General features: G+C 48.1%; 1 protein-coding gene across 1 annotated transcript in view; it reads left to right on the plus strand.

The window, feature by feature from the left end:
- CRACR2A (calcium release activated channel regulator 2A) overlaps nt 1-21,972 on the plus strand; it is a gene marked incomplete at both ends in the record, with an annotated part of 56,900 nt that overhangs the window by 9,316 nt on the left and 25,612 nt on the right. Inside the window, 4 exons of the mRNA XM_084256108.1 lie at nt 1,677-1,823; nt 13,060-13,150; nt 15,291-15,386; nt 17,784-17,971. Coding sequence (XP_084112234.1) covers nt 1,677-1,823; nt 13,060-13,150; nt 15,291-15,386; nt 17,784-17,971 — 522 coding nt within the window. The remainder of the gene's footprint in view (nt 1-1,676; nt 1,824-13,059; nt 13,151-15,290; nt 15,387-17,783; nt 17,972-21,972) is intronic.

The raw sequence follows: 21,972 nt of genomic DNA on the forward strand, positions 1-21,972 counted from the left end.
GTGCTAGGTTTTCAACAGATATATGTACTTGTTGCGTAGATGGTTGGATGAGTAGATGGATGGATGGATGGATGGATGGATGGATGGATGGATGGATGGATGGATGGATAAGTGGGTGCGTGGGTAGACAGATGGATGGACAGTCAGATGGATGGATGAGTGGGTGAGTGGATGGATGGATGGATGGTCTAGATGAGTTGGTAGATGTTTGGATGGGATGAGGAAGGAAGAGGGAGGGAGGGATAATTAGATAGATGATCAGATAACCAACCAGAGGTAGGTTCATTTCTCAGTGGGCCTCTGCTGGGTGCAGAGAGCAATGTCCCGGGCATAATGTTAACATGGGGTGGGCCTCCCTGGTGGCGCAAGGGGTTAAGATGCAACCTATGAAGCTATCCACAGCCACCGCAGCATGAGTTCGATCCCCGGCCAGGGAGAAACCCACATGGTGCAGCAGACCTCTCCTGTCTCCCCTGCTGCTCCCCTCAGCAGTGTATTTAAGTCAGTCTGCCTGTTCTATTCCCCACTCTGTCTCTGGTGAATCCTCTCACCCTGCATACCTTGGCCTGTACCCCAGTTCTTGTATGCATAAATAAATAAATCTTTAAAAAAAACAAAGTTGACATGGGGCTATCAAGCATCCCTTCTGAGGAAGGTTTCTCAAATATGGTACTTGTTATACAAGCTCAAAGAAATTTTTCTTTATTCTGAGGGTTCCTGGTCATAGCTACCCTCAAATCATAGATTTGTAGCATTTAACGGGGTAAAAATCAGATTGCTCTGTGGTTCAGTTTGCTCATTGGCTGTAATTGCTGAGTTTCTCTGGAAAGGGAGAACAGAGTCCTCGGCATGGGCCTCCCTATTCCTCCCCTTGCTGATCAGCATGCCCCTGTGTGTCTCTGGGCTGTGCCACACACGAGCCCAGTGTGCCTGTTTTAGGGCAGATGGGTGGGGGGTACTGGGCATGTCACTGTGTCTTTGTCTCTCTGCCGCCTCTGTTCCTCCTGATTATTTGTCTTCCCTTGTGCACACACATCTTTTAGACCGTTCCCTCCTTTCCATTGGCCTGTCAGTGATTCCAGTGCCCCCAGGCCACAGCAGGACGCTGCATATTCTCCTCCCATTCCCCGCAGCGATGGGTGCTTTCTGCCATCCATCAGATGGGGAGTCTTTACCTCTCAGCTGTGAGGAGCATCCTTCCTGGGGCGACCAGCCCTCTCCTTTGTCCTCACATGCATCAAGCTCCCATCCTCCCGACTTCTTCCTGGCATTCTCAGCTGCACCCAGGTCATGGCTGTGCAAGCTCAGGGCCAGCTCAGCCAGGACTGCCGAGCCGTCCCGTGTGGTGGTGACAGAGGCCAGTGCCGGAGCTAGACAGCCATGAGTCTGACTCACGTCTTCATCATTTGCCAGTTGAGTGACATGAGACAGCTTATTTCACCTTTCTCCCTCTGTTTCCTCATCTGTAACTGGGTCGAAGACGCTGCCTCCTAGGTTACCCCAAGGAGAAAGTGAGCTAACAGGTACGGTGTATCTAGCAAATAGCAGGTGCTCAATAAATGTTAGTCCCTGTCTTCATTGTTGCAGTGGTGCCCTCAGTTTCACATCTGGGTATCTCTGCATTCCCCAGAAACCTCATTTCCACATTCACATCAATGTCTTTCTTTCTCTTGCAGTGAAAGTGATGTCAAGCAACTCTGGCTGCAGCTGAAGAAGGACGAGCCTCACTTGCTGTCCAACTTCGAGGATTTCCTGTCCAGAATCTTCTCCCAGCTCCAAGAAGCTCACGAGGAAAAGAACGAACTGGAGTGCGCCCTGAGAAAGTGGGTACCCCATCTCCCATGCTCCCTGTACATACATGTGAAAAGCAGATCCAGAGCAAGCTTTCCTGTCTGTCTTATGTCCTGCAATGCCTCCAAGCCAACCAGAGGGGGCTAGGCCCTGTGGTTGTCATCAAAGATAAGTTGTTCATGATCGTGACTCAATGGAAGAAATGCTTCACTTACACACTTAAATGTGTAAGTGAAGAAAGATTCACGAAAAGGTGCTCTCCTCTCTTATAAGTGAACAGCTCTGGCATTTTCTATTAGGGTCTCTTTTATTCTCTTCTATCAAAGAAAAAAAAAAAACATTGGTCACATCTGTTTCTGAGTAATATGTGGCCAGACCAGATGGCCTGGAAGAGGCCTCGCAGCTCAGAAGTCAAATAAGAAGGTGGAAACCCCGCAGGGTGTGGACTGTTTAAATGAGACTCAACACAGATGACTCGGTGGGGTTCGGTGATTCTGGGACGTCTTCTAGGAGATGAGTTTGCTGGCTTGGGTTGTTGGAGGGAGGGGGCTGGAGGTCGTGTGGGGCCTCCTGAAACTACCCGTCCCCCAGGCTCCCCCATAAGCTGAGTTTTCTATACAAAGTCTACACTTCAGCTCCACCTGGGAAAGCAGACCTGCTCCAGAGTGCCACGAGAGCTTGGTTTGCTGCCACATGTCCCGCCAGGGCTGGCACCAGGCTGCGAGCCGCAGTCACCGGGAGCACATTTAATGAGCACTTCCTCGGCGCCAGGCTCTCAGCTAGGCTAATAGAACACCAAGCACCCATCTGTGAGGGGTTTATGATCACACTGAGGAGGCAGAGCTTATACCCATAAAAATACCACCAAAAAGTCTTCCGGAAAATTCCCGTGTTGAAACACTTGCCAGCATCGCCGCTGGCAGCAGTGGCCTCTGCTGCTTCCGCCTCCTGTACCAAGCCACACACCTTGATTCCTTCTCTCACAGGGAGAGCCGGGGAGAGGGGTCGTGATCTCAGGGCAGTCTGACCTCACCTGGTCAGGCAGGAGGGAATGTCCTGCCCCAACGCCCCAGGTCTGGTGGTGCCCCTCAGGGCTACAGTTTTGCTGAGTGAGCAAGGCCCCCCCCCCAGTTTCCTCTCCCATTCACCTCCAGGTTCTGGGAGGGAGGCGGGTACAACAAGGTTGAGTGTTTGAGGGGCCTCTTGGTAGACTTGAGAAACACTGTCAGGAATAATGGAACTTGCCTTACGTCACTGCTGTAGATTTCCCTTCTTTAATCTCACATTGAGGCTAAGGACAGGAGGCAAGTCTGGGGCACTCACTGCCCCCCACCCCTTGTCCCTTAGGCAGAGGCTGAGGAAGCCCGAGGTGTGAGCTGGGACCCCGGGTTCAGTGGTTGTTGTATGTCCAGGGATGGTAGCCACAGCTGTGGGGTGAGGGGTGGACACGGTCAAACATAGGAGTCCCCGTGTCCACTGGACTTTCAGAGTGAGGTCCCCTATGCCGCCGCTCCTCTCCAAGGAAGTGGGGATCAGAGCTCTGGCTGTCAGAATCAGGAATCTCTTTGCTACAGAAAGCATCCTCCCCAAGTACCTTTTCTGGAAAAAAAAAGCTTGAGCTCTCCAAGAGCGGCACAAGGGGCTACCTGGAGGCAGCAGAGGTTTTGGTCCTTTAGCCAGCATCACTAGGGGAGGCCAGGGCCCCACCCAAGAGGACCCACTTCACTCTCTCTGGGGCAGAGGCTCGAAGCTGCATTTATAAATCATCCTGAGTTGGAACCTGATCAATCAGTGGACCTGAGTGGGTTCTTTAGGGGATCTAACCCGAGGCTGGGGTAAGGAGAGAGTGGGCAGTGTGTGGGGAGCGCTTTGAGCTCTTTGAAGAAACGTGCCTTCTAGAGCAAAGGCCACCAGGGGCTGAGCTCTGCCAGTGCCTGATGGATCCTCCGTAGCTCTGCCCCCCGCGGGAGCACCCCAGGCTGCCTGTCCCGTGTCATGGGAGACCCACACGCAGACTGAGCGCTCAGGAACACTCCCGTTGGAATCCACTCCTCATCTGCACAGTTGTCCCTTGTCTAACTGAGTCAGGCCTCTGGCAGTTTCTTGGGAGCTTGGGGGGAGTCTTAAATGGCCGCCCCTGCCCAAGCACTATCCAGACTCCTCTATTTACAGTCATTTTCCTGTGCTCTGGGGTGGTGTCCAGACAGGGAATGAAAGTGCCCCAGCCTAATGGGCAGCCCCACCTATGCCACCCAGAATCCTGAGCCCAGGAATCGCTGCTCTGGGTTGCAGAGCTACAGCGACATGGGGATCTTTGGGGAGAGGGGTCTCCATTTCCTTGGCGTTCCCTCCAGGTGGGAGCAAATAAAGTGTCATATAAAATATGGTATATATGGCAGGTGGCTCTGTCAAGGCACCTGTAAAAGAACTAAGCTGTGTTGTTCTCAAATGCCAGCTTACTTCAGAATTACCAAAACATCATGATTAAAAGGGAAAATTCCTAGGTCCCCCCACCAACCATCCACTCAGAGAATCGAAATCTGAATGTCTCAGGGAGGAGGTCCAGGAATGTGCCTCTTAGCAGGTCTGGGGGTGCAGATCCAGGTGGCCACAGACCACACTTTGGAAATATTGTCTGGGGTTTTCTTCCAGAATATCTCAGTCTGCCAAAGGTACACCCCAGGGTGCCCTTCCAGTCTGTAATTTCAGTCCTGTTTCTAGGGTGAAAGTAAGATGTTCTCGGTGAAGGCTCAGATGATGTGGCTTAACCCAACACATGTTTTCTATTGGGGTGTTATTATCTGGGAGGAAACATGCTGTTAACATTGCCCTGAGAGCAGCGCGAAAGGTGAGGACAGTCTGCTCTGAGGTCATGGTGTGCATGATTTGTAAACCTGACTAACGAAAAATGGCTTGCTTTCTAGGATGGGATGAAGCTGCAAGGTTGGTTTATACAAGGGGGCAGAATCTTATTAGAGGGAACCCATCCATCTTGAAAATCCAATTGGCAATTTCACAACCTTCGCAGAATTTTCTACAAACTCTTAGGTTTTCCTTTATTCAGCTCTTTTAACCATGTGTGAGTGTGCTGCTGTGAGTGATGTACATGCGTGTGTGCAGCTCTGAGAGAGACACAGAGACAATAAAAGAGACAGAGATAGACAGGCAATTAGAGAAACTGCCCTGATTGCAGGGCAACAAGAAAACCCTAAACAGGATTTTTCTAGTCAAAGCATCTCCTTGCTGTTGGGAGATTGCAGTTGCTTGAAGAAGGTGGCAGGGGGCGGTGCTGAGTCTGGATTCCTCTGTACCTTCTCCCAACCACAAAGCCAGCAGAGACTGAAATTGCTTCCATTTTCTTTTCTGGCAAATAGCAGACTGGCTGAGACTTTTCTGGTCCAGGGTCTGATCATGTATGTGGGGAGATGTGAGTAAGGGAGCCATGCCCCTCCCATGACCTTGGCTTCTCCAGCCCACATAGTTCAGGCAGTACAATCCCATTTCTTGCTATGATGGTGTCCCCCCACTAGAACTGGCAGACTGCAGAAGGATTTGGATCATTATCGATCCTGAATACAAACGTGTGGACTTGTCTGTTTTAAACCTCAGGGTGCTTGGGCTGTGCAGTGTAGTGGGTGGAATATGGGCTGGGAATTGAGGTGCAGGTTCCCCTCTGTTCTGAGAACCTGAGGGGCCATAGACAGTCACTACACTTTGACCTCTTGCTTTCTTCACATGCAAAACAAAGGGGTTGGGAGCACTTTCTACGCGCTCCATCTTCCCCAGGTAGAGGAGAGTCTTCTCTTTGCACGTTGGACTTTCACCAGGCTTTTCAAACCAGGAGACATGTGGATCAGAGCTCCCCGCCTGCCCAGAAACACCTGGAATTGCAATGATCGCTCTCCAAGGTCACTGACTGGTTTTGAAGTAGTACCTTGAGTTTTAGCTCCTGCAATTCATCTAAAGTGTAAAGAAATACCATTCGTCCTGTCCAAGGTCAAGACTGCACCTTTATTTAGGAAAGAAAGAAGCTACTTTTTTCCTGGAATGTGTTTAACACAAAGCTAGAGGGTTGACCAGATGACTTTCTGAGACCCTTTGAAATCCTAACAGATTTTGTTCCTAAAAGGAGGCCAAGGAGAGAGAGAAGAAGAAAAAATATTTTGACCAAGCAATATTTTATAGCAGAAAGGTCTTGGCCTGTGTGTTATTAGCTGGAACCCCAGTGGAATTGAGTATTCAAGTTTTACTCTAGTGTGGTACCTTAATTCTCAGTGTGCAAAACACTTTGTGAAGGTTAATTAATTTTCACAGTCCCTGTGGGAGGATGCCAGAGTAAGTTATTGCTAACTACATCTCACCTCCCAGCTCCCTGCAGATTATCTGTAAAGGTCTCTCAGAACCTAAGCCTTGTATTTACATTAGAATTACTATTTCTTCACCCTCTACCTTCCCACGTATTCAAACCTCAGATCTTCAATAGCTGATACCACGTGCGCACACACATGCAGACACACTTAGCTGACACAGTCACACACACCACAGGTAACGTTCTGTCCTCTAAGTTGGGCCTGCACTTTTCGTCCTGGCTTTCGGAGGACTCATTCATTCAGGTTCCACCCCTCCTCTTACAGTATCCTCAGGATATATTTGCTGCCTCTTCCCCTAACTTGCTGAGTCCCTTTTTTGGACTCAGTCTTTCATGATTTTCCTCCCAAGGACTCTACATTGTCCCCACCACTGAAGCAGGCAACTTCCTCCACTCTCCTGTGGTCAGGGCTCGGCAGCCACAGAGCTGCTGCCCTCCAGAGCCCAGGAAAGCACTGGAGGGGTCTCCTTCATGGTGCCAGACTTCTGCCTGCCTGCTTTTCTCCATGCCACTCGAGTGCCAGAATTGGTGTTTTTAAATGCTAGAATGGTGCAAAGACCATCCCATAAGCCTCAAGTTATTTTAGCCAGAGTGTTGCATTATGACGCGCTTAATCAATGGTTTTTAGTGGTGGTGGTGATGTTGTGGCTCTCTCTTCCCACGTTTAGTATTCTCTACTAAGCTACCCCGGGCATGTCCTTCCCTAAGTCTCTATTCCCTAGCGCTTCCCCATTCCTGCACTCAGCTGCATACCACATTCACTGAGCCACTGTCTGATTTCCCTTCAGTTTCTACTTGCACCTTAGCTGAAACCTGAAGGAGGAGCAAAAACCCTCCAAAGAGGGTCTGCAGACCCCTGAAGAATCAGAGAACTCACTTAGAATTGATTAAATGCAGTCTATTGCGACCTATTGTACAAGATATTTCCACAGGCATTTTCTGATTTTATCCTCACAACTTCTTTCTAAAGTATGTATCACCATCTGATTTTCCTGATACAGAAAACCTCAGGCTCACTGAGGTAATGTGACTTGTCCAAGGCCAGAAAACTTATAAATGTCAGAGTCGGGACTTGAACCGAGGTCTTCTAACTCTGTGTACTGAACTCTGAATCAAACACTGCTCTCAGCATGGGGGTTATGATATAGATGACCCTGGGATATATGAGAGGAGCTATCTGGCCATCTCATCTCTTCCAGAGAAAGGAGAGGATGGATATTATGACTACTGCTTGCTCTGACCAACTCCTTCACGTATTTGTTCCTTTGTCCCACTAAGAATTTGTGTCTCTTTCTCCCATCTCTTTCATCTACCTCTTCTGCCTCCAGTGTCTCCTGTACCTCAAATAATTAGGAAGAGAGCAGAGAATGAAAAACTCGGATAAATCCTGCCCTGGGGTGAGGGTGTTTGAGAACGGCTAATAGAAGACCTGTTGACTATGTATGCCCTCATGTTATTATGGCTTAGAGAGCTCTATTACAGATTATTGTCCTTGTCTTGTTCAAAAATTTACCAATGGCTTGAATAGAGGGAAATAAGGGAGGATATTTTGCAGTAATAAAAAAAAAGGATCCATCCATTAAGTAGATACAACAGATGTGAAAATTTATGCACTAAACAATGTGGCAGCAAAACAAATAAGGCAGAAAGTTTGAGAAAAACAAGGAAAATTTGATAAAGATAAGACTTTAGAGTATTTTTATAAGCTTTAACAAATTTATCTCAGATTTGACACATTACATTCAAAGTACCCTAATCGCAAAAAAGCATCTGACACCATCAACCAACAAACTTAAGAGATGAATGTTGAATTGTGTAACCTACAATGGAACACACATTCTTCTTATAGGAGTTATGCAAACAAGACAATGTGATTTGGCTATGAAGGAAAGGTTGATAGAGTCCAAAACAGTGAATACTTTATTGTATAATACAGTAAACTAGAAACTGATAGTTTGCATGTTTTTTAAAAAAACACTCTTAAATAATCTTCAGATAAATTAAGTAACCAAAACCAACATTGTAGATTATCTAGCTTACAATATGATTAAAAATGTGAAGTTATCGATAAAATTTCGAAGGTCACTGAGTACACCAATGACCAGTTGGGATCCATAGTGACAGGCTGAAAAGATGAACTGGGCCTAATGAACACGAAATCTAACAGAGTTACATTTGAGATCTTACTCTTGTGTTCAGAAAGCCAATGACAGAAGTATAAGATAGAAGAGATATGATTCAGTAGCACCATCATTAAATGAAAACACAGTCTCATAGACATATGATTTAGAGGTTTCAGTTGACATATGGGTCCAGCATTCACCAAAGTCAACTATGATGTGACTGCCAAGAAAAATTAATATGATCTTAGGCTGCATGAATAGATACGCAGCTTCTGGAACAAAGGGGCAATCATCCAACTCTAATCTGTACTAATCAGATTTCATACACTGGGCATTCAGTTTGGTGATCCATAACTTAAAAAAGCTAAATCAGAGTCCATTCAGAAAGGAGTAAAAGGAATGGTGAAGGAATTTATACACACACACACACACACACACACACACAAATCCGTGTGCTACCTGGCTGTTTTTGGCAACTCCCAACACAAAGCCACTCCTTGAAGTCTTAATGATGTTTTCAAATAAATGATGATTTTTTTTTATTCTTTCATTTTATTTTTTTCATGGATATATCTGGGTGTGTATGTGTTTGTGTGTATTTTAAATTTTTAAATATACGACTTTTTCTTACACCATTGTTAATTTTTGGGACAACATATAATTCCTCTCCTCAGGTGTGCCCACAGCAGTTCTCCTACCACCCAAGCCCCCAAGGTCCTCCACCATATTCCCTTGTGCTCCCCCATCCTCTCTTTCTATTCCTCCCCCATATGATGAATTTTTATGCAGAGGAGGGGAAACTCATGATAGATGTTTCTCTAGGAGCCAGAATATTCCAAAGATGAAAGAGCTGCTAGAGATCCAGAACATTCTATATCACCAGAGGTATTCTAACCTGGTTGGATAAATATTTGGTGGAGATAGTGTGGATTTTAATAGGCTTTTGACCCTGGAAAAAAATAGGTGGCAGTATCAGATACACCTTCCAACCCTGAAATTCTTCAGTTCTCTCGGATTCTGCCATCCCCATATATGGTCCATGGGCTTCTGAATTTGGTGTCCAAAGCCTCAAATTAATTTCTTACAGATTTGCAGCATTAATATTGTGAGCAAGGTCCCATGAGTGTCAGGAATGACTGAGTGTTCATGACCTAGTTGAGACATAAACCCAAATGAAACAGTGTTCAGGATTAAAATGAAATGTGCCGATAAAGACATACTGTGTCCAAAGAGTTCAGAGAAAGGGCTAGAGGAGGTGGGAGGACATGGAGAAATCCTCACAGCAAAGGCTTCTCACTCCATGTTTGTGTATACAAGGGACTCCAGTGGTTTTAGAAATTGTGACAACAAAGATGTATATGGAAGCAAACACAATCGGTTGCCTCTTCCTTTGATGGCAGAATCTGGTGTGGCCGCTGGAGCGCCACACACCATATGCATGAGTCCTTTTAGAGTGTCTCTCCCATTATCGCTCTCACAGCCACTGCAGAGCAACCCGCAGAGGCAGACTTTGGCTCTGCCCCTCTTGCTCACACACAGCCACGTCGGGAATGGATGGATCTGACAGGGGTTCTATTGACTAAGCTTTCTGTTCTTTATCTTCTGGATTGCCTCTGACCATTTCCAAATCCAGCAGCCTTTTATCCATGAAATGAAGACTCTCCTCCCCTTGGCTCTCTGCAGCCTATGATGATAATTATGAGAATAAATTACCCTTCACTTTTATTTAGGGCTTTACACTTCCAGACACTCTCTCCACTGGCTCTTTTGTTTATTCATTGTGACAACACTGGGGAACGTGAGGAAGGCTCTAGGATGGATTCTGAGGAGAGAAGGCTTGTCCCAGGTCACGCTAAGGAAATGAATGGGAACCCAGGTCTACTGACCCCCGAGCTGGTCTGCTGGTGTAGATGGTGTGAACAACACACACATGCTCCCATTCCTGGGGTTTGTGTGTCCTCACCCGGCTAGTCAAGAGCTGGTTAGCCCCTCTGGGGCTTGTCCTCAAAAGCATTCAGGTCTGGGTAGTCTCACAGGAAGCCAGCTTCATTCAGAAAGCGTCTCCAAAGGTTTACTTCCTGCCTGAGTGGCTGGATCCTGGCCCAGGATCATTGGTGTGCCCCAGAACCCCAGAGCTTCTCGGCAGCTGACCCAGGGTTGACGAGTGGGGGTGGAGAGGAAGAACCTCAGAGGCAACATCTGTCTCCCCTGCATTTGTTTTATAACCGTTTGCAAAATTATTGACTTCAGAACTAGCACACTGACACGTGAGCTGGAAAAACATAAGTTTATTAATTTAATCAAATGAAAGTTAGAACAAAGTTAATACAACACATTTAATGATAGTATGGGGTGGATGTTCTGCATGGTTATTAGGCAGAAATGGTAAACAGCGCATATGAATGACTGTAATTAGTACTGCTTTTACCAGAGCCAAATCAACAGTTAAATTTCTCTCATCTCATTTTATTAGTTCTCCAGTGTTTCTAGAGCTGGAATAGCAGTCTCAAATTTTCCGTGGTATTGTTACAGGACAGCCCCGATATTGAACCACATCCTTTCCCCCTAACAATATCATTTGCCACCTAGCCTCTGAATTTCTTTGAACACAGGAAGATAATTCCAGGGGTTAAGAGGAGACCATCTTTCTTTCTAAAATTTCTTGCTGACTGTATTCCTTTCCGTCCCTGAGGTGTCCCCTAACCAACAGCATGTGCCTTTGCTCCTTATTTCTCTCCAAGGTTTTCTTGTATTTGTCACGGGCTAGCTGAGAATGAAAGTAACAGCCTAAAACATCTGTCATTTACCAAGAAGTCTTTGCTCTTAGCGAAGAGATGGTTAACAAACCAGGATGCCAAACTTGTAGGAAAACACAACACCCAGCAAAGTCTGGGGAGCTGTGGCCTTATTTCCTGCACCTCCTGGTGTCATGGCTGCAAGCAAGTTTCAGGTCCTGGGGGTATAGCCAAGGAAGGGAGCTCAGAAGCTGGTGCTCTGATAAGAATGATGCTAACCAGGGGACTCAACCCAGTCCTTCGCCTGCTTAGTTTTGTGGTTTCTGCAGGTCTGGAGAGTAGCCAACCAAATGGCTCGTTAGTCATTGCATGGGGCAGAGGTCTTGGTGCATGTGATATAAATGGTGCGCAGCAGGTAGCAGGTGAGGAAGGGCCAACCGTGGTCTTCAGGGCAGCAGGGTAGGCCTGGCACTGGATTAGGTTAAAATGGTGGAAGGCTCAGGGGAATAAATACATTCCCACCTTTGGTGTTGTTTTCAGCGATCTCCAGAGTACACTTGAGAACTGACAACCAGAACTGTTTCTTCAATTGTTAAAACCTGCTTATCTGACTCAAAGGCAAAGGGGGCTTCTCAGCTTTTGAGTTTAAAATGACAAGAGCCAAAATTTAAGTGTGTTAGATGTTCAAACCAGACCTTGAGAGTCACAACATCAACTTATTCCCTGGAGTCAGAAGTTCTCTTAACAGCGGAGAAAGCAGACAGCAAGTGAGGAGCAGAGAAAAGATATAAAAATGCAATTCCCTAGCAGTGTTAATGTTTTGGGGTGATAACTTCCAGGCTCAGTTCAAATGCTAATACCTGATCCTTCATGTTTGAATGTGGAGGAGCATTCCAAGGAGGATCTATTCCTGGGAGAGAGGAGAGAAAGCTCCAGGGATGACCTTCAAATATTGTCCCCATCACCATGTTTTTCTGTATGTGATGTAGGAGCAGAGCACTCAGGTGCCTACTTTCTTTTCTTTTTTTTTTTAAAAAGATTTATTTATTTTTGCATTTAAGAACTGGGATACAGGCCAGAGGTGTGGGGGATGAGAGGATTCACTAGAGACAGAGTGGGGGGCAGAACAGGCAGATTCACTGAGATACACTGCTGAGGGGAGCAGCGGGCGAGACAGGAGAGGTCTGCTGCGCCATGTGGGTCGCTCCCTGGCTGGCTGGGGATCGAACTCGTGCTGCAGTGGCTGTGGGTAGTTTTATAGTGCTGTGTTTTAACCCCTTGTGCCACCAGGGAGGCCCTACTTTTTGTCTTCTTTAGAGCAAGGGGATGATGCTGAGCGTGGGGATGAGGACACCTCATTAGCATCACCAGACTTTAACCAGCTGGCCCTTCTCACACTTGGAAGGAGTGACCCCTTCCTTTTTGGGGGGTGTGGTGCTGGTGGGTTGTTATTATCACCATGGAGTCTTTTGAGATCTAATGAGAAATATATCACACAAACAGCTTCAGGAGACTCTCTGATAGTGCAGCATTAGACAGTAGCCAGGTAGCCAGGTAGCCAGGTAGCCAGGTAGAGAGAAAGCATCCAGAGTGGGAAGGAGAGAAACAAGAAACTAAGCAGGAAAGAAGTCTACACAGTGTAACTTGATATTGCCTAAGGCATAGGGATCATCCAGCAAAGGGTGGTGAGCATAAGAGAGGCCAGGAAAATGGTGTTAAAACCAAACAGAGTAGAGAGAAAGAGATGGAGACAAAATAGCGTTGCCAAGAGGCATGTGACCCTCTGGGAGTGATGGGCAAGAGATAAAGCAGAGAGGCCACCCAGCACTTCACAGCAGCCAGAGCAGGTGCTGCTGAGTCTCAGTGGCCAGTTAATCCTGAGGAACCCATCCTGTGGCTTTGCTTGAACTGACCCATGAAGACACCCCCGCCACCTGCAGCTTCAGATGAGGTTCTGGTGCCTGAGCTCCAGCATTTTGTCACTGTGGGCGAAAGCATCTCGGTTTAGACCTCGTCAATCTTTCCTCTTGCCACCCTGCAGGAAAATAGCCGCTTATGATGAAGAAATCCAGCATCTCTATGAAGAGATGGAGCAACAAATCAAGAGTGAGAAGGAGCAGTTTCTCCTGAAAGTAAGAGTCCACTCCGGGGGTTTTGAGGGCCAGGTTGAAATACCACCTACTCTGACTACCTCCCCCCCAATTAAGGGTGCAATGCCTCCACCTATGGTTCAAACCCCTGCCCGCAGGTCACACTGAGCCTGGCCTGTTGCTACAACCCCCTCCCTCTTCGCAAGACATGTTGGTTTGATCCAATTTTTAATGTGACACTGTTTTGGATTATCCACACCACGACTTCATTTATTATCCCAGATGTCATTCAGACTGAGAGGGAGTCTAAATGCTTTCCAGAAAAAGCCTGTCATGTCTTCCAGCTCCAGCCCTCAGGAGACTTGTCAGTGTTTCCAGACCTCCCTAGTTCTTTTTTGAAGCTGTGAAGCATTCTGGCTGTCCCTGGCCCTTGACCTGGCTGACGTCTACTGTGCACAGAGCTCATCACTCCCCACTTGACAGACCCTACAATTGCTTTCTGAAAACGGTGGCCTTTCCCCGTGCTGCCTTCACCCCCAAATGACATTCCATTGCGAGGGCTGGTGCTCTGGGAACTTTTGCTTCCTCTGCTAGGACCATGACTCGAGGTCAGAAGTCCTAGCTAGGGAAAGAGGCAAATTCCAGAAGCAATAGGGACACTAAGGCATGGGCATGGGGACTTGGAAGAGATCAGAGGAAAAACATCAAGGACAAATTCGTATTGTGTAAGGTGACCCGGCCGTGCAGCCTCAGCCCTCCACCCGCTTCTCCCTTCTCAGTACCAAATGCCTTCCAGGCTCGGTGCTTAAATTTATGCCTCTTGCATCAACATGGAAGATAGAGAAACATAAGGTGTGTTTGGTCACGCTAGTAAGCCCTTGGATGCACGGGTTTTGCCTGGCCATAGCTTTTATAAGGATAGTGGAGTTAGTGTATGGCAGCCTGGAAAAGGTCAGACCCTCTGGCCAGGGTTTGGAAACTGCCTCTGCATTTGACAACTGGTTTGACCACGAGGGAAATAACAGATCATTTGTATGCACTGGCCCCAGGACAGCAGGCCCTGCAGAGCTCTGTGCGGGCAGGGCAGGCAGGCGCTCGCGTCAGCACGGACGTTCTTGCAGCTGCGCCCATCCCTGGCACGGTCCGCGGACGCCAGCTCCGTGAGCAGCAGCCAAGCCCAGTGAGGCGAGTTCCCTGGTAATAATGTCAGGAGCAGAAACTCCCAGTCAGTCCTGCTTCTGCCATCAAATGTGGTTGGGATAAGGGCCATCACAGACTCTTCCACAGCTCAACTTACCTGACCCAAACAGGCAGAGAACCAGGTGAAGTCTGCAGGTAGGGAGGCCAGGTGATGTCCTGAGCCCTTGTCGGGGGTGGCCAAAGCTCTCTGCCCCCAGAGCTGCTGCCCTCCTTCCTCTGAGGCTGCCATGGCACACCCATCCTAGCACCGGGACACAGCTGCTCCCCTGGCATGGCCCCACAGCTTCCTCTCTGGGAAAGAGAGACCTGGGGAGGCCGCGGCGAGTTGCATGCAGGCTATAATGTCTTTTCTCTTTCTGGGGCTGGTACTCCCCTGTACATCAGCAAGCGGAGTGTTGTGGATGGTAAGGGTTTTTTTCTCTACTGTGAACAAAGAAACAATGATCTAGAAGCAGGAAGCCGGTTAGCTGGGCAAGGCCAGGGCGAGAACTTGTGTCTCCTGACACCCACATGGAGCCCTGACACCAGGCCAAGCTCTGTGGAAACATCAGGCATCCTGACACCCCCATACTTAGTCCTACTGCCAGCGCCCTTCACCCCTGTGCTGCCAGGGCCTCAGCAACCCTGAGTAGGGAAGGCCAGTTCTGGGAGGAGCAGGCCCAGGAGACTCAGCCACAGTGGGAGCACAGTGCCCCCAAGCCCCGGGCGGAGGGAAAGGTGCCCTTCAGTTTCCAGAATGAGGGAAGTTGAAAGGGTTGAATGACTGTGCCCACAATGGAGACAAACATCCACACATCCACACAGCCCCAGTCCAGTGTGCCCTCAACTCACATTGCCTCCATTTGAGGGACCACACCTCCTCCTCCCTCCACCATGGTCACACTTGGTTGTGGGCTCAGCCTTCAAACAAGTTCCAGGTGGGGAAAAACATGTCCTTCCCAGGTGCGCCAGAGCTCATGTGTCCCTCTGTCTGGCTTGGCAGGACACGGAGAGGTTCCAGGCCCGCAGTCAGGAGCTGGAGCAGAAGCTGTCCGCCAAGGAGCAGGAGCTGGAGCAGCTGGTGCAGAAGCAGAAGCGGGTAGGCCTGTGCCGGCCGCAGAGGGCCTGGCTTGCCCCTCCATCCTCTCTGGCTTCTGCCCACTTTCCCTGCCTTTCACTAAAGCACATTTTTTTTTTTTTAACTCGAGAGGAACCATTTAGCAAGACAGAAAAATAGCAAAAAATAGTGAAGTCACAGGCAATGGCAAGATCAAGCCTTCACTGCTCAGGGCCCGCAGTTTAGGGGTTCTCCCTGGAGGTAATGCGAACACAGCAGAACAATGCCCAGGAGCTTCCAGGACCCTGAGACTTCCTTTGTTTCCTACATCCTGTCTAAGAGAAGAGGGGTGCTGGGCCTCCCCGGTGGCGCAGTGGTTGAGCGCTGGGTTGCGAAGCTTCCTGCAACCTCTGCAGCGCCGGTTTGATCCCTGGCCGCCAGGCGAGGGTCCCACATGGCGCGCAGACCTCTCCTGCCGCCTGCTGCTCCCTCAGCAGTGTACCTCGGTCCTTCTGCCTGTTCTGCTCCCCGCTGTGGCTCTGGTGAATTCTCTCACCCTCCCACGCTTCTGACTGTACCCAGTGCTTGCATTAATAAATAAATAAATCTTTAAAAAAAGGAGAGAGAATAGGGGTGCTGAGGACATTGATAGTTTGGAACGGGACTGCAGACAGTGATGATGTCTTCTGCCAGGGTGGCCATGGACACCTCCAGTTGGAAGGAGGTCTTCAAAAGTCAGTTTTTCCAAACCTGTCTCCCCATGTGCCTGGATGAGATTCCTCAGCCTCACTGGTGGTTGTTCCAGACCCTCATCCCCTACCCCAGAGGGGTGCAAACACCAGGAGGTGGGCTGGGCAGAGTAGGGCACAGGGCCATGTCCTTCCACGATGGCTGAGGACCCTGGCTAGTTGCCCAGGTGGAATGATTGCCTAGGTGAACCTCAGGTTTGCAGCCACCTCTACAGAGCAAGGGCTCATGGCGGGGAGAGACCAGGATGCCTTGATCACTCGTTTGGTTTGTCTGGGGCTGGAAGGAACCCAGCCCTTGACAGACTCAGGCACATTGCTTCCATGCCAATAGAGGGGGCTGTTATAGCAACACATTAAACCATGCTTGAGAGCGCCCCATTCTAAAGCTGGAGACCTCCACTCCAAGGCTACCCAACCTATGGATTTTAGTGTCTTTCCTTTCTGCAGCAAGATGATTTCAACACCAGCAATGTCCTGCTGTCCTTCCATTCACCCCACAGCCCCACCTTGCTCTCCAAATTTTTCTCCTCATCACTATTATGCATTGGTTTTTACCAATTCGATTTACCCCTCAAATGAATAATTGTCACTCGATTTAATTACTGAATGCTTGCCTGATTACACAGGAGCCTCTTGAGAATCACACAAAATTCCCTGTTGTCACTTCTTCTTCCCCTTACTGGCCACATTCATTAAACTAAATTTATTATGATATATTTGCCTTGGTTTGATTTTTCCTCTGGTGAGAGTTTGGAAGCTCTGCAAAGCATAATCGGCAGCCAAGAAAAGCTAAGTTAGAAAAATGCAGGGTTTTTGTTGCTTTAGGAATGTAAGAAAAGGTGTATGTTTGGTATGACCTATATTAGCTATCTCCTAAGAATTTCCAGGGTTTCCATCTAGCATTCAAACCCCTCTAGATAAAGGGAATTGGACTTATTTAACTGAGAGATGACATAGGGAATAAATAGGTTTACTCTCCATATTCAAAATTGGGAAGGATGGGTTATGAAGAATTCTACTCAGCTGGTCTCCAAATGAATCAAGGGCCAAGGAAAAGAAATGAACTTAAAAGACCACAGAAAGGGACCTCCCTGGTGGCACAAGGGGTTAAGCACCACAGTATGAGGCAGTCCACAGCCTCTGCAGCACAGGTTCGATCCCCAGCTGCTAGGGAGTGGCCCACATGATGCAGCAGACCTCTCCTGTCTCGTCTGCTGCTCCCCTCAGCAGTGTGTTTTGGTCAGTCTGCCTGTTCTGTTCCCTGCTCTGTCTCTGGTAAATCCTCTCACCCCTCGTATCTCTGGCCTGTACCCCAGCTCTTGTGTACATAAAAAAATAAATCTTAAAAAAATAAAAAGACCACGGAGGGATTTAGCCTAGAGCTCATGTCCACTGATGAGATGATTCCGAGACCATTGAGAAGATGACAGTCATCATTATTTATTTTGGAATAAGAGACACAAATGCATTGTAGAATTTCCTTTCTTGGACTGTTTAGCACTCTGGACTGTTTAGTTGCCATTTGAGAAGGAGAGGCACAATGTGAGCAGGAGGATGAAGCTTATTGAGACTCAGGGGCAAGGAGGGGTGGCAGGGATATTCCCGGCCCACCAAGGGAGGGCTGGGCCAGCAGGCTGAAGGTGGTGTGTGCTCATCACTCCCCACTGTCCTCTTCCCCATTCCTTTACAGCTGGAAGGCCAGTGCACAGCCCTCCATAATGACAAGGACGAGACCAAGGCTGAGAACACCAAGCTGAAACTCACAAACCAGGAGCTGGCCCGGGAGCTGGAGAGGACCACCCAGGAGCTGCAGGCTGCCCAACAGCAGCTGGAAAACCTCCAACAAGAGGCCTGCAAACTTCACGAGGAGAAGGAGATGTGAGTGTGGCCTCTGTGCACCCCAGCCCTAGGAGCTGCTCTCCTGCCCCACCCCTGTGCGCCTGCAGCCCTCTCCTAGACCCTGGATTTGGGATCCTTGCTGCCTGTCACTTCCCATAGGGTTCTGAGCCTATTAAGCAGGCCAGTGCTGTGGCACATTCCCTAGGATGGCCAGTTCTGGAAAATTGATTGTGTGATTAGGAAGACATGCTATTCAACCATCAAACCTTAGGCTGGTTTGTGAGAAAATGCTGAGTGAGCCGCAGACCATGCGTGCCCGGCATAGTTGAGAGACCAGGAGACCAAGGTGGCGGGAAGCACGGCAGGGAAACAGGACTAGTGCACTCCAAGCCTAGGAAGACAAATCTTACTTATTTGGGTGAGAAACTTGTCCATGTTTCCTTTACTTTTTCACTTGGCAAACCATTCTCGAAAATGACTCCGCGGTCGGTGCCGTGTTAGGCATTGACATATCTCGCAGATGCCCATGCCTGGTGATCGCTCAGGGTGCCTTTGCAGCAGCTGACCTGCTAGCGCTATTCCTATCAGCTCCAGTGGTTCCGAGGTTTTAAGTAGCTGTCCCAAGATGCTAAGTGCTGGGCACACCTAGTGCTAGAAACCCTCCCCCACTGCATAAATGAGCAACCGGGAAATATTAACGAGGGAGCAGGACTGGCCATCATGCATTCATTCATTCATGGACTCATTCATTCATGCATCTCCAAAATGTAATTGAGGGCCTGGTCCTGACCTAGGTAGTAGGAACACCTGATTTCAGAGTAAAGGGCAGGCCTACTTACCAATGCCTAATGCTTTACCTGTGATAGCTCCCCTGATTCAAAAATGGAAGCCCATTCTCTGTCTGCTGCCCAAATTTAGGTCCTTCTCCCTCAAGCAAGTTGTTCTGCTGTCTGGCTCATTTGTAGTGCCTGTATTATTTAGGATTGATGGGCTGGAGTGAGGGGGAAGAGATGTGTTTGGATTTGGGGTTTTACCTTAGTAAGATATCTCCAGATATTCCCAAGTAGCTGACTTAAAACAATACGCCTCCATCCCAGACCTAGGATGGCCTGTGGAAGGACAGTGTATTTCATTGTAAATGAGCAAAATCAGTTCCTCCTCATTGAGAGCAGGTCAACAAGGCATAAGCGTTTAACTTTACAAACAGAATTAAGGATTCAAGCTCTTTAAATTAAGTCAAGTTCTAAAAGCAACAAACATCTGAAGGCACAAGCATTAGATCAGCAAATGGAAATAAGCAGCCAGGGCTGGAGCATCAGATCACAGCATGAGGATTCAAATCTTTCTGAAGTCTTATCTTAATTAACCAAGCCAGAGACATGGTCTCTGGAGGGTGGGAACTGAAAACGAGAGAAGGTGAGATATGAATATAAACAATTAGTAAAATTAAAATGAAGAAGAAGGAAGAAAGAAAAAGAGGGAAGGAGGGAGGGGTAGGGGGAATAAAGAAATGATTCCAGAACCTTCTTGAGTTGTTTTCAAGAAGCTTGGAATGTCTTGTACATCTGGAAAGCATGCTGGAGCCCAAGTGAGCATGTCTTATCCAGGGAGGTCAGAGAGAAGGACTAGAGAACCTTAGCTTGTTCTCTCTAGAATAGAATCCCAGAGGAGGGACTGATAGTACTTCAATGCTCTAATCCACCTCTTCATTTTATAAATGTAGAAATGAGGTTCAGAGAGGTGCATTGAACAAACCAGAGTCACACAGCTAGTGAGCACCAGAAGACAGAAACAGAACCACCTTCTCCTGAGGGCCTGCACCTCCTTCCCCTGCTGATGTGTGGCTGCCTGACACTGCACTGGCGCAGCCCAGAGGAGAGAGAGCAGGGTTCAGAGACAAACACACTCAGTTCTTTATCAGGTAGAATTCTAAATGGGTAAAGCATTCCTGTTCTCTGAAGTTGCTCAAGGAAGAACTAGATTTGGACAGAAGATAAAAGAACAATCAGGCTGGGGTAATGTAAAGATGAAGGGGAGCTGACCCTGGCACCTCTCTATTATGTTAATGAATGTTATCTGGTGTAGGTAGTTCATTCAAAAGATCATACCCTTCAAAAGAGGTTTTCCTCCCTGCCTTAGCTGGCTATGACCCAAGGGGGCCATCCATCATGGCTTCTTCTGGATTCTTCCAGATATTCTATGTGTGTATGCACACACACACACACACACACGCACATTTTTCCTTTATAAAATACAAGCCCACCATTTTCTGCATTTGTCTATACTTTTCACTGCAACAGGATATTTTGGAGAGAATGCCATAGCTCATCCCTCTCCTGAAAACAAAGTCAACAGCCTTTCCCTAAAGGCAGCCATAACCCCCTCACCAATCAGCACTACAAAAAAACAGCAAGTTCTTTCCTTTTCAGTGGACGCATTGCCTAGAGATAAACTTTTAGAATGTCTAGGTTAGAAGGACTTTAGTCAAATATTCAAATACCACTTTTTTCCAGAAGTGCCTTTCTTTTTGTTAATACACGAAAAATATAAATATGTATGTATGTATATATCCAAATACATGCATGTTTACTAGACAAATAGATATAAATTTGCAATATATAATAAATGTGTGGATGTTTACACGTGGGTATGTAACTCTCACATCAATGGGTGTGTGTAACCGGGGGACCTGAAATGCCTTGTTGGTTAGGAACTGGCACCAGGCCACACAGTCTGAGGACCTGGACCTCAGCTCTCCAGTGAATGACTGTCCTTAGCAGGAGAAGCCTCCTGCTGGCCCCTGTCCCTGCCTGTGCCAGCGAGGAGTGGGCCCCGGCCTGGCCAAGAGGCAGTCTTGGCTCCAGGCAGCTCCAGTGAGCACTAGCCCACGTAGTGCCAATCAGCAGAATCCTAGACTGGGGTTTAGGGACCCGGTTTGGATAATGGGATATACACTGTTTTCCCTCAAGTTGAAATTAAATATAATTGCTAATAAAATGTTAGGAATCTACAGCTCTGCAGGAGCCAGGGAAGTTTTGTTGCTTAATTAGGATTATCTGAGGTAAACTTCAAATTTGATTCAGTGTTACTATCGTAAATTGGCTTTATAATTACCCAAGAAAGCGGGGAGAAGCCACAGATACCTCTTAAGGAATTGGGTTATTGTGAGCTTGGCAAGGGAGCCCTGGACCCAGCAGGCTGGTACCATTTCTGCCAGCTCCGTAATGACACAGATGGGCCGCAGATGGCTGCTCTCACCCTGCCCAGGCCGCCCATCCAGGTAGCCCGTGGCAACGGACCCTCTAGGAGGCTGTGTCTTATGGTTTGGAAAGGCAGCTCTTTGGATCCTTTGCAGTGAGCTTGGGAGGCGGTTTAAAATGTTCTAAGCCATGGTGCAGGGCAGAGAGGGAAGGCTGGAGGCAGAGCTGTGCAGCTAAGCGAGGGCTATTTGCCAGGTCACAGAATTCTGCCCTTTCTTCCCTGAGTGTGCTGATGCCCTGCAGCTGACTTCCTCACTGCCTCCTCCCTCTTTGCTGCCTTCTTCTGTCCCCCTTTCCTCACCCTCTCTCCTTTCCTCCTTCCTGCCGCTGTTTGTTGACCCTCCTCCCTGTGGGGGGGTCAACAGATGCAGACAACCCACTGCCTGAGCAGCCGGCAGTCACCCCAGTCATCCCGCTCTCAGCTCCTCTCCCCTTCCTCAAGACTCCAGTATGACTGACGCCTCACGCTATGAAACAGCTGATTAGAATTCATTAAATCTCTGCTTTATCATTCGAGATAAGAAATCTTAAGTCAAAGAAATGAATAACAAATGGCGGAAATTCCAGAGACCTGGGGACTACCGACAGGAGATCTTCAGGAGAAAGTGCAGAAGGAGAAATGATTCTTCAAGAGCTCCTGGAAACAAACTAAATGAGCATCTGGAGTCATCCACATAAAAGTTCTGTTCTCGCCCTCTGAGGCTGAGCTAGAGAAGAATATAGACGCTAATTCCCTGAACGCTGGGCTGGAGGGGGAGGCATTTGCAGCTGTATTGCAGG

Source organism: Talpa europaea, assembly GCF_964194135.1.
Source record: "Talpa europaea genome assembly, chromosome: 15".
NCBI classification, from domain to species: domain Eukaryota; kingdom Metazoa; phylum Chordata; class Mammalia; order Eulipotyphla; family Talpidae; genus Talpa; species Talpa europaea.